We start from the raw sequence: 17,613 nt of genomic DNA on the forward strand, positions 1-17,613 counted from the left end.
CAGTTCAATAGTCTCAGCAGGAGCCTGGTCTTCTGCTCTCAGTCAGCCCTTCCTGGCATCAGGCCCTTTCTAGCTACCTGAGTTATAGAAGCAGGTCAAGAAGATAGGTTAAAGCAAATTAGTCAAGAAATGTGGGTCACTTAATAAAGAGTTAAAAGCCATTTGTTGCCTTTCCAGCTGCTCCTGCATCTTGGAAAAAGCATAAGCAATTTCATACACCAAAACACATCTTGCTGACAGGATGGCCATGACATTCAACTTATCATCTACTACATTTTCCATTTTCATTGCTCTCTCTTGCCTGTTCACAGAGAGCCTGGTGACCAGTTTACTAGATACAGCTACCTGAATGGGCAGGAGTCTACTTCTAGCCAGAAAGCTCAGTGCCTTCTGGGTCGCTATAGCAGTGAGCAACAGGTTGGTGCCTCCCAAAGCTCTCTTATTTCACTTGGTCCCCCCTTCCCTGATTGGAAAGCAGGGGTTATGGAAGTTACTGGAGTAATTAATGTCAAAGTTAGAATTGCCTGTGCAGGAATGGTTGACAGAAGTGCTTGGCTGCAATTCTGTCAGCACAGTACACTGCCTGCTCCCTGGGCTTCTCTGCACAGCACTAGCTGCAGGCTTTCGCAGCTCCTGGAGTGGCAGAGGAGCCTTCACTGACACCAGACCCTTAGATGGATGCAGCTCTTGTCTGGTGAAGAGCCCTCCCTTGGGTGTTTTACACATAGGACCAGATGATATTGGGTCTAGAGGAGAGCCGATTGCTTTTAGAACTCCTGCCCAGAAGCACACACCGCCAGCTAAATCAAAAGCAGCAGCCAGAAAATAAAACTGGGAAGAGGATACAGCCTTTCACAGTGACAAGCTTCTCAAACTTCCTAGGTGTGGAATCACTCCACACAGCACTACAAGACAGCTGCCGTGTTAGGAATGTGGCATCCAGCAAGCAGCTTCAACCAAGGTGGGACACTGATGAGCTGACAGCAGCCTACCAAGCTTTGCTCACTGGCTGTGTTTGCATTCAGAGCTTGAATGCTGCCAGAGCTGTGTGACTGCCAGAGATCATCAACCAGAAGAAGTCTCTGCAGAAATGTGTGCCATCAGGCCATTTGCAGCACCACAATGACCTGAAAAGTTAGTATTATTTCAAATTATTTCAACTGGGTTGAATTTAAGAAAACCCAAAACACAGTCCACAACCCCAGACATCTTAATATTTTATTGCAGGGAGTCATACTCTGATAGGTGGGGAGGATGCACTTAAGTTGCTGAAAAAAGCCTACTTTAATCTCCCATTCTAAAAACACTGGTCTTTTTCTTCTGGTATAGAATGCAGTGTGCTTGAAGACATCTTGCTTGTTGTCATGGCGAGTTAGAGCAGGCAGGTCACTGTGGATGTGAGCTATGCGTTACCCATGGAAATGACCAGGAAGATTAACATTTTCCTAATGAAAACACAATTATTGTCTTGTGTATGCTGATCTTGTATTCTGAAGTGGAAAAACAGTACTAATCTCAAAGGATTCTTGTATTTTCTCAGTATTCCTTTAATTGCCATTATGAAGCTCTAAATACTAAGCTTTAAATCAGTTGAGATTCTATGACTGCTAAGTGCCAAAATTAAGTATTTCTGCATTGAGAGTACTTTCTTTTAACCGTTATTTAAAAGAATTTGTCTCTCCAGTTGCTTACAATTGAGAATAAGCCATGGTTCTAGCCTCAAAAATTCAGTAACAAAGCAATCCAGTATTAAGAGGCCAGTCAAAGAGACCTAAGAAAACATCAGAATTTAACATTTCACATAAAAAAGAAAAGGGAATCTTCTGAGCCAGTGTTTCTCTTCTCTGCCTCAGCTACTGGCCTGAATCTTTAAATTTGCAGATTCTTTTAATGTTTTTCATTATTTTCATGCAGAGTAAAGGAAAGATATAACAGAAAGGTGCCTTGCATTTCAAGGAAGGAAATGACCAGGAAAGGGAAACAAAGCATAAAAAATGAATTTTTATTAAATGAAAGAAAATCTGTTCTGTGGGTCAAATATGAAATAGAATATACAAAGACTTTACATCAGATCTCTTCTCAAAGAAATTATATTCTATCTAGACTGAAGTAGCACACGTTCTTCCCAAGACAACACAAATGGGTGAATACGCTTCTTATAGCCATACAGGATCACACAATATGCTGTTCTAAATTACACAGAATAAAAGTTAAAAATCTAAATGATGTCCCTAGAGAATCCAACTATTCCACAAGGTAACTGAAAAACATGAGTTTCGATCATTATGTATTCTCTCAGACTCAAAAGACAGGTGGGTCGGATGCAGAGCTCACAAAAGCTTGCATATCACATTCTCTGTTTCTGTACAAATATAAATCGTTCTTTTTTTATTTAAAAATCCTTTTATATTTGATAGTATTTATTTGTGGAAAAGGATGACCTGCTCATCAGGTTCCTGCTGTACTACCCAGACAATTCCATCTCCTTTATCTCCTCCTTTTTTTTGGAGACCGTTACTCATAAACCACACACTGCAATTATTCTGAAAAAAGTTGCTGTATGTTTAATCACAAATCTTTGTGTCATTGTCCTGTATATGAAGGTTCTGCAGAGTTCGTATCATGTCTTTGACACAGCATACCAAGTCCCATTTAATACTTTTTTTGTTTGTTTAAAAAAGTATGTTTTCCTTTAATAAAACACCTTAAAAACATCTACTTCTGATTTTGTAAAATAACGTGTCACCTCTTGTGCTGTTTTGCAAAATATACACACACATTTTGGAAACACATTGAGTACTGACATAAGGGACTCATCTGAAGTCCAATCTGTTTACATAATTATATACTCCTTTGCAATTACAATTACAAAATGTAATTACAAACTCCATCTTCGGCATGAATATCACATGAAGTCATTCAATTCAGCTTCAAGTGCTGCTGCCATTTCATCTGCTTCAGAACTGCTTCCTTCCTCATCTTCAATGCTGGATTCTTTACTGGATTCACTGGCAGCGTCATCTTCATCCAGTTTGCGCTTGTGACCCCTGGAAGGGCAGACAGAGATAATGTCCACGAACCAAAGTATTTCATTGCTTATTATCAAAGATAAGATTTAACAGGAGAAAGAAATGGGGCTGAGAGGCCCAACTTTTTTATGAGGTCTAGAGAAAAATTACTACACTTGCTTTTAAATGAGCAAACAGTAGTTTGTTCATACAATTTTAAAATTGTGTTATTTATTGTCAGCTGTAGTTGCAAAAAACAAAGTACTGTGAATATCATTTCTCTCATCCTGCTGAACAAGAAATGAAAACAAAGTGTAAGACTATTTGAAAACATTGAATTATTTTCCTCTCACACCCCAAAAGAAATCCACTGTGTGAATGAGATTACCAAAGTATGCTGTTATATAATATTGAAATATCCATGTTCCTGATTTTTTTTTAATAAATATAAAACCTGAACTTTTTAACCAAATCTCACTTCCCCAGCTCTTACATTTTCCTGCTTTCAAACACGAAAGGGGTCTTGTTCTTCCCTTGTATGTCTCTTTGGATTAGTATTGCCAGGCTGAACAACAGCTTTCTTAGCATCTAAGGGGAATTAAACAGTTCAACAGAAGGCTGATGTGCACCATACACTGCTAAAAGAGTCATGTTCCTGACTATGAAAGATCTCCAAGGAAATTCTAATGCTTTAACTGGGACATAGCCATAAGCAAAAAAAAAAAAAAATAAAAAAAAATACGAATTTGTGGAATCCTGAAATTTCTTTTCCTTGCCAAAAGGTATTTTTTTATACCAGACACGTACTTCTAAGACAAAAATAAAGTTGAGACTTTGCATTGCACAGAAGTCATCATGAGCTGCAGAAACACCTTCAAAATCCTTCCTTGATAATTTGATCAAATCTGAATCAGAGAAATACAAAGGCAGTATTTCTTAAATAACCATCCTTTTCATTGCTAGGTGTGGTTTTATTAAGAGAATGCATCCACTTGTAATAAATGAAAAATCACTAAATTAATCTTTCCTCTTTTAGCAACATAGCAGTAATTTTAAAATGGAGAGTAAAGAGAAGCATATAGTAAGAGACACCTTCAATGAAAGCAGACTTCAACTATGTACACCCAAAAAAAAAAAAAATGCAAAATCAACAGTCAAACTTGTGAGCTTTTAAGCAATAATGAAATACAAAGCAATTGTTATTTATAAAGACATTCTTATTGCCATTTTTCCCATTAATTCTCAGGAGCACAGACTGCTTGGTTTGTAGGCTGGTTCATTGACACCTAACATCTGGCACCTTCCTCAGCTTTTTGGGGGCACAGACAAGATGGGATGTGAAGTCAAGAGGGGAATCTTGAATCAAAATGGGAAGTGAGCAGTACCTGCATTACCCTGTTTTTCCCTTCTGCTGCACCAGTGGGACCAAAAGATACACTGCTGGGGCTTTCTGAGTGCTTCCTCACAGTGATGTTAGGTGGGTTTTCCAATTCAGTATAGGGTGCTAGAATAATAGTCCAGGGAGTTAAGTCTGAAGGCCCTGGGATTCAGTCTGAGGTCTAAATCTCTAACAAGGGAAAAGGGGATGAGGTGAAAGCACTTCCTGAATATTTTGCTACTGAAACTCAGATGTGATCTGCTCAGGGAATTACAGAGCACTAAATGAAGGTTAATATACAACATAAAACACTTTATTGGGAATAACACCATTTTCCCATACAGCCTACAACAGCATGCAGGATGAGGAAGCACTCAGTTGAAAAATGCCCAGTTGGAAGCAATCTTAGCACATTTCCATTAAAAACTACATAAATATATGGAGCTTGAGTTTCACTTGCTGACTTCGTGGTCATTTCAGCCTTCAAAAATACAGCACTATCTTAGGTTCTGATGACACTGTTAGCTGCAGAAAACTTAGCTGGGAGTTAAAGGTAGCTGAGCCTTACTCAGCAATAGTAGAACCAGTTATGTGTATACAAGAAGTAGTGGAAAAGGAGGATACACATACAGCTACCGGAGAAATAAATAGAGGTGGGAATCTATAGCAGTCTTCACAGCTGAAAACATTGGTAGTCATCTGCTTGTAACACTGTATCTATGGAAACTGATGGTATCTACAAACTGAAAAACGAACTTAGCAGTCTGACAGCTATATTTCATATTTACATAGATCAAACATGTACACACAACTGCAGATGATGTGTTAAAGAATGTGTCAGGACAAACAGGTTTTTAGAGCCAGCCCAAGTGCTATGACTTTGGTGGACTCTAAATCAGTAGCAAAGATCCCATAGAAAAAAAGGTCTATGAAGAAACACTATCTCACTGCTATTTCTTGAAAGCAAGGAACAACTAATTTACTAAATAATTAAGGCAAAGACTAGCAAGGTTATTAATTTATGTAACAAAGCCACATTTTGATTTAAATGTACTCTGTCGCAACTAGATTTCAATGAGGACAATCAACAAAATAGAGACTGCAAATACTCAGTGTAACTACAGTGTAACCAGGTAATTAAAAGAATGGCATTCCAGTCTACAAAAAGACTTCCCAGAATTTTAAGGGACCCCTCATTTGGTTGTATTAAACAGCACCCTTGGAAATGCTAAAGGCTGAATGCAATCTATTCTGTAAATTCTTGTTCTAGATATGAAAAGCTCCCCATGCATGGGGAGGAAAAAACCAAGCAAAACCAAAAAAAGAAAACACACTAAGTATTAGTTCTCTGCTAGAAGAAACGAAAAATATCTCTGTAATGTATTTTTAATGTTTATATGTGAGATTTTTTCACTATTTGTAAACTTCAGCTTCATATCTATTAAAAAACCATCTCAATGGATATTAGGAAATGCAAAACTATGACAGAAGTATGGAGGAAGAATATCAGAAACATAGTGCTGCATTTATTATTTGCAAATTTGGAAAAAAGACATAACATCCCATTATTTATTTCTACCTTCAGATAAAAGCAGCATATCAATTAACATAACAAACAATATGAAATGTGTATTTTCCTCATTATTTTGTGCCCACTCATCATTTCCAGTTTCAGCGCCACGGTGTGTAACACTTTTGAGTGAAAAAGTTGAGCACATACAGAATTCCTTCTTAATATTTAGAGAAGCTGATTTAGTGATATGTTGCAGGATTACCTTAGACTGATTCGAGATTTTAAAGGAATTTTGCTTGATTGATACTGAAAACAGTATGGATAATAACTGCATATCTTAACCTCATAAATGAACAATTGAACTTTCCAAAAAGACTGAACTTGGAACTTCAAATATCTAACAGCTCTGCAAAAAACCTCATATGATTCATGTTTCCTTTGTCATTGCATTGAATATTTTTCCTTTGCAATACCCTGTACTAGAAGGCCCACCAGACCATTTCGGAACAGAACTAAACTAAAAAAAAACCCATATATTCAACTGAATGATCAAAATATTTAAATAAACTTTAAGTGTAATTAATGATGATATTAAAATAAAATAAACCTACTCTAGTTATACATGTATAACAGTTATTTTTAGGAAAATCTAATCTTCAGAACGTTAATGAGGAATATACTTATTTGTATCCCAAATTAAAGAGATTGGAAGAGAAGATATTAAAATGTTGCAATAGAGCATGGTGCACGCATGTGGAAAACAGCACAGAAAAAATTACTGAAAAGAAAAACTTATTCAGCTCTTGATCCATTGAAATGGTCACTAGAATGTGATTGCAAGGTACAACTTCAGGTGAAATGAAAACTTCCTTCTTATAAATTGATTTTAAGTTTAGTTCACTGAAAGAGACATACGGAAAAACAAAGTGAAAAGAAGTCCAGTATTTGTTGCTTCTATTATCTTAATGTCTTAGTTTACAGTTAGTTGAAAATTTGGAAAAAACATTTTTTTTCTATGAACTGAAAAGCAGATTGTCTCTGGTCTGCTTTGCATTCCAGAAATTTGCATTAATGAAATACAGACATATGTTAAAATAGAAACATCCAATAGGCAAAGGAACTCAGAAGGCAACAAAACCCTTGTTTTAAACAAAGCAAACCTAAACCTTTTTCAAACTTATGTGCAAAAGAAAACTACAGAAAAAATAATCTACTGCTCAAAATCCGATACACCTATCCCTACGCCATAAAATAAACTTTTAAATTATTGCAAATTTACCTCTTTTTTTTTAAATGTTTTTTTTCTTTTCCCCAATAGCTCCTAAAATTGGTACCATAACAGGTAAAGTATGCAGGCTAAATTTGTTTAGCCTTTTACAAGCAATCAGCTTATAGCATTGACATCATAAATCAGGTCTGAAATTTTGGTAACAAACACAGCCAGATTTCTCTATCAAAAGAACACCAACACAGCAGCTGTAAACAGTTTGAAGGCAATGGTTGGAAAAGAGCATTTTGGAAGAGCTTGCCACCTGCATTACAACCCTGCAAGACTGGCTGCACTGCCCCGTGCTGAGGTGCAATGTGGAAGGTTTGTTCCAGTTTCTATACACACCTAGCCCACAGCTTTCCATAAACTTCTACATAATGAAGAGAAGGGTAATGCAGAGTTCAGGAATGGAAATTGACACTCAGAGGAACTTGACTATGAGAACAATTTGTTTAGAAAAACTCGTTCTGTGGCAATATCCTTTGGTCACTATGAATTTCAGATGGTAAACAAGGAAAGTTTTTCTTCAACCAATTTGGAAGATGCCAGCCTGATACTTGGCTAATAAGGTTAAAGGACATGAAATCTGAGAACATATGGATTGAATATCAGTATTCTGGGCATGAATACATAACAGTGGACAGGAAAGATGATTACATTTTCAGGGAGATGCTCCATGTTTTTCAGTTATGTTTTTTAATGTGGGATACATGGCAAAATCTTTTGTGTATGCTTGATACAACAGTGAGCAATTGTCCATGGCAGGCCTGTAAAACTCAGGTGTTGACCCTCTAGCAATTTGTCTTGTACATCTGTGTTGGAACATTGAATTTTCTGCCCAGGTGCTCCTCCCGGGCCCTGGCACAGCATGCTGCCAAGCACACAGCCCTAAGAGAAACAAATAGCACTAGCCCCATATTGGCAAGTTGGAGTCTGTACTACTATACACTCACCCAAGTGATAAACAGGACAATATTTAGCGTTGCAGGAACGAATGGCAGGCAGCACACATTTTTTTTCATTAACTCATCCGACGTTGCCTGTGGGATTACAGGATGATCCAGAAATCCAATATGCAGAAAAATCCACACAGAATGTTTACTGCCCAGCCCCAGCATGCAGAAAGAGATCCTGCAGTTGGATGAACAGCATGGTTTTCATGCTCTCCACAAAACACCTTAGCAGAATTTCACCAATTCCAACTGACAGCTCCAAAATGTATTTTAACTTACAGAACAGTAAAGTGAATTAATTTTTGAACAGCTTTGGTGCCTTCGTGCTTCAAAATATAGCACACCTGCACGCTATTCTATGGTGAGAAACTGTTGTAGAAACTTTAAAAACTATTTAACAACAGTTTCATAGTTCTCTGAAGTAAACGCTCAATGTATAGCTAAATTGAAAGAGTTTTTGAAGTCAGGAAGTCACAGAAAATTTAAATTCAGAAATTATTACAATGTGTAAATAAGGATACCTTGCAAATTTGGCTAAAATAATGCATTTTGCAAGGCTGTGTTTTTCTAATACCTAGACCAAAGGAAAAGTTTCATAGCAAAAATCCCACCCCCCAACTCATTGAAAATGGTAATTTCTTTAAAACTTAACATTTGCTTGGTATATTTAAAAAACAAACAGTGCCACAATAAAGCTTTAAAATGAAAGACTGTGCACTGAACTAATTTTCTCTGTGTTGAACTAATTACATACAGATAATAATTAAACTGGGTAATGCAAAACTGAAAAGTTCAATCTAAAATTTTCCTTGTATAACTAAATGGCAGAAAAATAAACTATGACTCTAAAATATTACTTACTATTTTACTAAACTTCAGGTTGTTTTAAATAATCTACAAAGTTGTTGTAAACACAGTATTGACTATTTCTTCAAAAGGCAAATGTGATAGTGGCAGTTTTATATCATATAGCAAATCCTCTTGTAATTGAATTTTAGAAGGCAACAGAAAATTAAATATCCTTCTCAATATGTGGAATGCCAGCCATCACAGACCTGCAGGGGTCAAGATTAATGCACATTAGTTATTATGGGAAAATTAATGTACTTTGAGAACTCACTGGGGAAACTAGAGGGTTGTAATATGCAGATTTTTTTTTCTTGTCGTTGTTCCTGACTGGAACAATATTGCCTTACAGCATTTCTTCTTATGTCCTAGGTCTCAAGACTGACACAGAGTAAAGGATTAAAAACCCTGGCTAACAGTTTTTAATGTACTTCTTGGTTTCCTTATTCTCAAGAGATATTTAGATATCCATACATCTTCCTGAGGAAAAACCTCTATTTTCAATAGGTTACAAATTGCACTAAAGCATTCAGCCTGACAAAAGGAACAAGTGCTGTCTAAATTACCTTATGGCCAATGCTAGGCTGTTCTTCAGTCTTCATGCCAGAATCTCTCACTAATAGGTAAACTGATGTCAGTGGTTTACCTCACCCTGAACTTCTACTTTGAAGTTTCTGTACCCCTCTCCATTCCTTCAAAGCCACAGAGGCAAACCAACATTTTAAAGACTGCTGAAATGGGGCAGTGGTGGTCAAGGTGATAACAAGTGCTTAAAGGAAATTATTTGTTATGCAAGTGGGAGCTGGATACTGGATCCTGGCACTGTCAATTGATCCGGCGGATAAACAGAACTAACTCTATTAACAACCTGATGCTTAAAGTTTCATATCTGAACTCAGATCCCACTAGAGGAAGGTGCTTCCCCCCTGTCAGAGCAGTGGGGGGGACCTGTGGCACAAATGCTCTGAAGTCAAAGACAGAGTGAAATGTTTTCCTAACTCCTCCCCTTTGGAGGGAACACTAAGAGATCCAGGTTTTTCAAATCCACCCAGGGTTCTAGTTCTCCCCCTATTGCTCTGGCAATCATAGGAGCCAAGCTGGAGCTGCTGATTCTGTACGGTAGCAGAAGAGGTCACAGACCCTTAAACAGATGACGTCAAGAACTTCCAACTCATTTTCCATTATCCCATTGTCTTGCTGACTTTATTTCTTCAAATTTAAATTTTGCTTTAAGCATTTTTGGGAGCTAGGTAATGCTAAATGAAATGTTTCACACACTAGTACCTCTCCCAGGTGGGCTACAGGGCCAGTATCAGACAGCTCTGTGTATTGTTCTGCAGGCTCTCCACTCCTATCTGTGAGATTGCTTTGAACAGTCCCACAGTCAACCATCTAAGGGGTAGCATGATCTAATAAGAGTTCTCCCTGTCTGGGAGCTCTTCAGCAGTCAACAGTCAGCTCCTGTTTCCCTGGACTGGGCTCAGGCTGGGATCTCATCCCCCCAGACTCTCCTCCTCTTTCACCTCATTCACCTCTTCTGTAGGCTCCTAGAACTTGCCCAGAGCTCTCCTGACTCCCAGGAGCAAAACTCTGACCTCAACAATAGTGATTTTACAGTTTGCTTAACATTAAACTAATTAATTGAATTAATTTTAGCTAATTAAAGCAAACAATACTCATTCTTGATTCAGAGACAAACTCATTATTTACTGCAGAAGCACATGAAAAACAGAGATAGATAAAATGATAAACATTTGCACCTAATTTCTTCTTCTTCCTAGTCTAGACGACTCCTTAGGCTTTAAGGTCAGGGTCTTTGGAGGGTGCCAGGATCTCTCCTGACTGCACAAAGACTCTTATCCAAACCAATGTGATATTTTCCAATGCTTTGCACTTTCTTCTTCAGCTGGTCTCACAGTTAAACAAGAATCCTCTGCTAGAAAGCACATCTCTTTTTCTCTGTTCTTTCTCACTGATTATATGAATGCCTCTCATAATTCTTCACCCCTTACTCTAAAACAGTAATAACAAATACTTGATTTCTATAGTCTGCTTCTAAAAATCAGCTGTTGCAGACTGGTAGTCCTTGCATATCTATTACAGAAAATGATTTTCCCTCAGGTTTAGTCACAATGTCTGGGATGGAAGCTATTAGTTAATGGCTCTGCAGTGATAAAAGGCAATGACTGCAGGAAGAAATCTACTTCAAATACGTTGACACATTAGTGAGAAATCAGTTTCATTATTTCACCCAGAAGTTATACATAGATTCACTAAACTATTACAGACGGTAAGAGTTAGAAAAAAGATATGTAAGAACAGATATTCCTGTATATACTTTGGTATTTATTACCACATTTCAGTGGACAAGGAGAAGAAGGTACTCTTATACCTGACAGCCTACACTGTAGTTCCAAACTTTTGTGCCTGTATAAACTAGAAAAAAGCAGCATCCTAGATTATTTTGCACATTTCTTGTGGAAGGTGCACATGAATCCTGTTTATTGTCAAAGTTAATTGACAATAAGAAATAAGAAATAATAAGAAAATAAAGATCTACTCTAAAAGCACTTTCCTAATTCTAGTAACATACAGACCTTCTGATTGCCTGTCTGTCCTTCCCTCCTTATGAATTAGAACAGTTAGACCATAAATGTCATGTAGACTTACACAGTTAAGGTCTTTGGGTAGGAAAACCCATAAAGAAAAACCAGTATTGCCTAAGTATAGAGAGAATTCATAAAAATTTAACTAAGACACATTAGCTTTCAAATCTGTTACTGTAAACACTTGTAAGTTTTCTTCAGTTCTCCAAAGGCACTTCCTGATTTCACTTGCCTAATCAAGAGGTCCATTAAAAGATATAGCCTCACCATCATGTACAATTCAAGTTACATTAATTGCACACACAGATGTACCTGGGCTGGATATTGTATTATTGCATCTAAAGAAATTCTAAATATTTCCCCAGCAGACAGTAAAAGAAGCTGAAGGCAGATGGTCACTCTAACCAGACTGTATTACAAAGGATTTTCAGACTTCCCATCTGACATGGTTTAACACAAACATGGATATTATAAACTATCACTTTGTGATAAAAGCAGTTTTCTGAAGTTTGCATGAGTTGTAGCAATTTACAATTATTCGAGTCCTCCATATTGTGGAAGAAAATATGAGGATTACACAGAATAATGTTAAAATATTGCCCACAAAGTTCAAAGTACCACTATAAAGGTATTTAGTGAACAATGAAAACATATTTATGTAACTATAACAACTTACATTATTCTTAATGTAAAATTTATTAGATTTAGATGACTGTTAAAATGGAGAGTACCTCACTTAAACCACCAAATGCTAAGGAAACCTGGCACAAAAGCAACATCGTATCAATATGGAGAGGCTCAGCAAAAAACCTCTTAGGAAAAGGAAAGAAGGTTAAAAAAATTCAACTGCTGCTTATATTTGATAGGTTTCGTTTGAAAACAAACCAAACTATTTTGTGGATAAGAATGTTACTGAGAAACAATTTATTTAAGTTGTTTAGGAACACTGTACAAGCAAAGTAATTCAGATATTCTCTCCAGAAAGAACCATAGCAGGAGAAACCAGCAAAAAACACAGCTGGTTGCCTTGAACTTCAGCTATGGTGCCTACCATGAAAGATTTATGGAAAAAACCCCTATTAATATTAATATTGCAGTTTACAAGGACGAGATCACCATCACTGACAGTCAGCCACATGCTTCCATTTACTGCATTCTGTTGCTGCAGTTGCAACAGACTATAAGCAGCCCTCCCAAAGCAAGTAAGCATTTATCCTGCATATGAGAGAGCAGAGCCAGCTTAGTGCCATGGATATAGCATCTTTAACTACAACATTTGTAATTTTAGGACTGTCAAAATGGCCCAACTACACCTTGAAGAGCTGGCTAAACCTTATAGAGCTGCCTTGAGGAGGTTAACCTAGGCTCTAAGACAGTCCAGTGAAGCCCACATGAAGCTAGCTACTTTTAGGCATTAATTTCTGCATAAAATCTCTGGCTCTTCGGTCGAGCCAGAGAACTTTTAAATTGCACAGTTCACTGTCTAAAAGCCTCTAGGAGGATAAGCATCCTTATTTTAGGGGATCAAAAAAAAATGCAAGACAAATCTAGCTGCTTGACACTTTCAGAAAATGTGCACAAGCTGAGCACCTTCTCCTTGTAGGAAACGCAGAGAAATACAAGATCATTTCAGTTTCATCTAAATGTGGACCAGCACCTTTGTTATACAGCTGATAGTCTAAACCTCTCAGGTTTACACTCCCACTGCTGTCTTCTACGAAGCTTTTCTCTTATTCAGTTAATAATGAGGCTTTCAAAAATGCATGATCCTCTTTTAATGAACAGATATAGTACAAGAACATTGTAATAACTCATCAATTACCAGCTCAAAATATTTCAGAATCTATAAGCAGCAGACATGAAGTGAAAAATGTCCTCTGATTTCTCCTGAAGCAGACTTTGCATCCATCTCTTGCACTACATTTATCAATGACATACATGTGCCTGGATCCTTAGAGCAAGGACCTTCCTCTTCAGCAGCTGAAGAAGTTGTTTCCCTGCTGATTTGTGCATCTCTGAACAGACCTAATCAAGACACCTTCTTTCTCAGCAATATTTCACTAATTTTGAGAGGCTTGATTTTGCTGTAAATGAGAATGGAATCAGTTTGAATATCTCAACATCCCCCCGCACAGTGAAATACTCTTCTCCTATCTTTGTGCATTAGTAATTTCGACACCAGAAAACTATTTTACAATGGAGAAAGAAAAAAAAACATAGGAAATATCTCTGATAAAAAGAAGGAAGAAAAAGAGAACTGTAGAATTTCATGCAAGAATACAGCAGGAAGATATATGTACATTTGTTGTTTTTCCATTTTGATGTGAGTAGTACACCTAGTGCAAAGAACCTAAGTGGAAAACTGGAATTTCAGAGAATTATATCATGTTTGAAAAGCTTTACTGAAGAATTTTCTATGTTTTTCTGATACAGAGCTCCCATTTAAATACTTCTGTAAGTTTTAGAAACAAAAGTTTGAGGGCCAGGTGTAAAAGATCAGCTATGGAGTAAGATATATTTCATGCAACCACTTTCATTACTGAGCAGTAACTTACGCCAAAAGAAGAGGATAACCCCCTAAATCTCCACCTACAACATCCTGTTTGTCAGAATCCTTAGCCTCTTGCAAAACTTTGTTTCTATAAACTCTGGACAGCAAAAGCAGTCACTTTTCATCTGTTCATCGTATTAACTTCCGTTCAAATCTAGGCTAGTACTTTAAAAACTGCCTTTCTCCCACGCTGTTATTATGGGATTACTATTACGCAAGTTATGTAACAGCATGATTAAAAAAGGTTTGTTTCTTCAAAAAAAGGAGATCTGAGAAAAAAATTAGTACATTATTCTAATGGTTGTGTCCGGCTCAGAAAACTAGTTTACTCTGTGCCAACATCCTTCCCATCACAGCACGGATACATTATGGGGCTAGCAGACACACACCATTTCCATTATTCCTCTGGTACTGTATCCTCTGGGTAATTACAAATCTGCACTTACAGGGTTTCCTGCTTTCCACAGGATTAAGTGTATGCTTTATGTGAAGGAGAAAAGAAATGAGAATATATGAGAGCATCTTGCTCTGCATGAGTTATAGCTTTTCATCAGCAATGTTGTCTTCCTGTTTTCAACATTTTATTTCTTCCCTGAATGCTGGTTGGAAAAACATGATGCACCTTAAGGGTGGGAAAATAATATATATTTTAATTGCTGTGTGCTTCCTCATATGTCTTCCTCTCTAGTGGCAAATATTCTTTTTGCTACTCTGCTTTTGAAGATAAGTGAAATCTACACGTTTCTCCCATTTGTCAGATACATCCTATGTATCTTCATCTGAAACTTGATGTAATACTTAAGTAGGTCCAAATGTGCCATAGGCAAAGGTAACATTCCCTTAGTATTTGCTAAGGAAGCCATGACCAATTTCCTAAATTTTTTTCTTCCCTCACACAATCATACCATGAATTTATAAGAAAAGTTTTAAAGAAAGACTGTCAGCATTGTTGTTTAATCTCTTAATTTACCGCATAAAGATGTCACCATCAAGAATCATGCTAGAACTAATCCATTCCTAAACGAAGCTGCAAGCACAAAGCTTTCTTCATCATGCAATGTCTTAAATACTCTCATTTTCACACAATTAATCGATTTCTTCTTAAGCACAAGAATTTATGATTGTATTTCAGACAAGCATATGCAATATATTTTGATTATTACAGTGTCAGTTTCCTACAAAATTTTTGAGGAGTCTTTACAGCAAAACTACTCAGGTCAAGAGCAGCACAGACCCTATTGTTAGACCCAGCTTTATCCACAGAACCGATGCCTGCATTTTGGGAAGAGTTCCCCAGTTCCCTCCCCTCTTCTTCCCCCTGCTATAAAGACTATTCCCTTCAAAATGCTTTAATTTTACTGCACATCAGCAATCACCTAAGATTTCTTCTTATAGAGATTGTTATTTAAATTTTATTGTACATGGCTCATAGCTTTATGTTCATGATGCTCACAAAATCACGGGATTCAGTCTTCCCATTATCTTAGAAGTCCTAGATGGAAAGGACAATTGTGACACACATAAATACACATATATGCAGAAAGGACTGTAATTTTTAAAGTGGAAGCCATTTTGAGGGCATAATAAAGTCGACAGTCTTGTTTTAAGATGAAAGCAGAGTTTTACCAATTGTCCTTTCAAAAATCCTAAAATTATCTCTTTTTTAATGGAAATAGCTGACAGGACTAAAGTGTAACGAAATAAAAAAGATGGCAGATTACATTCAAAGGAGAAAATAAGCAATCAGGAGTACAGGGAGAATAAAAGCCTCAATCAGCCCATGGGAATTATTAATTCATATCTTTATTTTTAGAAAGATGCTAAGGCATTTTCATCTAGAGTGGCTTCAGGTAATAGGAAGTCTGATCTATCACAGGGGTTTGGAAAACTAGCAGCATGACTAACTGGCAGAGAACAGCTAAGATGGGCACTATGGTACTTGAATTCTTAAGACAGTAAGAAAATGATTCAGAAACTTCTCTTCCTTCATCTTGGGAGACAATGAAAGATGCATCTAATAGAAAATGCAATCCCTTACAAGATTGTACTGTTCACAGAAAGGGTGGACCACAGAAGGAAGAAACTCCAGTGATGACTCTGGCATGTAAGGCACATGGTGTTTTACACCCAAAATACATTATTTTAATTTATAAGAGCATATTTTCCTTTCCGCTGTCTTCAGGATCTGATTTTGCTCTGTCCTCTCTCCTCTAGAATTAGCCAGTTCCTTACACCAAGGTGCCATCCCTAGCACCTCATATCTTTTCTATTGGTTTCTCAAAATCTGTACCTTCCCTTCTTCTTGCACCTTTCTTCTCTGAATCACCACCACCAATTGCTTCTGTGCTGGGAGTTGGTTACCTTCTACACAGACTGATTCTCCATTCCTCACAAATTCTTTCAAGCATTTACCAACATGTATGATAGAGTTTATTCTATTTTATTTTTGAGGAAATCTGAAAGAAACCATACATCTGTGCAACTCTGATACTCTTAGTTTAGCCCATCAAGAATCTCTGCTCCTCAACCAAGCACATCATCACTATTAATGCTCATCTGGCTTACATGAGTTTTAGAAGCACAACTACTGGGAAATCATTAGCTCTGAGAAAAGCCAAGTGTAAAAAGAACACCTAATCACTCCACAAAGAAAACAACCTATGTTTTATAAGTTCTCATGGAAACAAGAGGGCATCAGAATTTTCTGAACAAAGCAAGATTTTTCTATTATACACTATTATAATGCTGGTTTGTCATGATGTTAGTACATCTGAATTATGACTTATTAAAGAAATTAAATCAAAGCTGAAAAGGTGAGAGTGTATAAAAGAGCCAAACCCTGCACAGCTCAAGTGATAGTTGATCAAGCAGCAACATTACAAATTACTGTTTTCTTTTTAGAGCTGAATAACATGCCAAAAACCCAAAAGAATCTTTAAAGCAACAAAGAAACTAATTATAAAACAATTACTGAAAATTTAACTTTATACTTTTAGTAATTTTGTTTCCTGAACAGCTAGAATAGTTCACATTATGTTTTATGAGTTCTTTTACTCATCCACATACATTTTTTCCATATGAAATCAGAGAGCCTAATTACCTTAAATTAGCAATGGACTAAAAAGCTTCTTTACCACAGCTGCAGAAGAAAAGTAAAGATGAAAGCTCAAAGTAAAGGACACACAGAGCAGCTCTGAAAGTTTAAGATATCAACAGAAATACAACTTCTCTTTAAAACCCAAGCAAATTAGTATGTATTTCAAGAATTGCCCTGGGTAACAGTTCCCTCAGTCAGATAACATACAATAACAAATTCAGAGGAAAAATATTTTTCACTGTGATGATAATTTTTGAGTTATTTACTTGTATTAGAGCACTCCAGTCTTCCTAAAAAGAAATATACAGTGCCAACCTCACTTCCTAACACTGTTTTGTGGCAGATCTCCCACATCCTCTTTCATTTCTAGTAGATAAGTTATTTCAGGGTG

At 36.8% G+C, this 17,613-nt stretch overlaps 1 protein-coding gene across 1 annotated transcript in view; it reads right to left on the reverse strand.

Annotated features, from left to right (window-relative positions):
• Nucleotides 1-1,988: 1,988 nt before the first annotated feature.
• CTDP1 (CTD phosphatase subunit 1) overlaps nt 1,989-17,613 on the reverse strand; it is an 87,042-nt gene continuing 71,417 nt past the window's right edge. The window contains exon 13 of the mRNA XM_071736283.1: nt 1,989-3,047. Coding sequence (XP_071592384.1) covers nt 2,906-3,047 — 142 coding nt within the window. The 3' untranslated portion in view covers nt 1,989-2,905. The remainder of the gene's footprint in view (nt 3,048-17,613) is intronic.

The sequence above is a fragment of the Heliangelus exortis genome, chromosome 2 (genome assembly GCF_036169615.1).
Source record: "Heliangelus exortis chromosome 2, bHelExo1.hap1, whole genome shotgun sequence".
NCBI classification, from domain to species: domain Eukaryota; kingdom Metazoa; phylum Chordata; class Aves; order Apodiformes; family Trochilidae; genus Heliangelus; species Heliangelus exortis.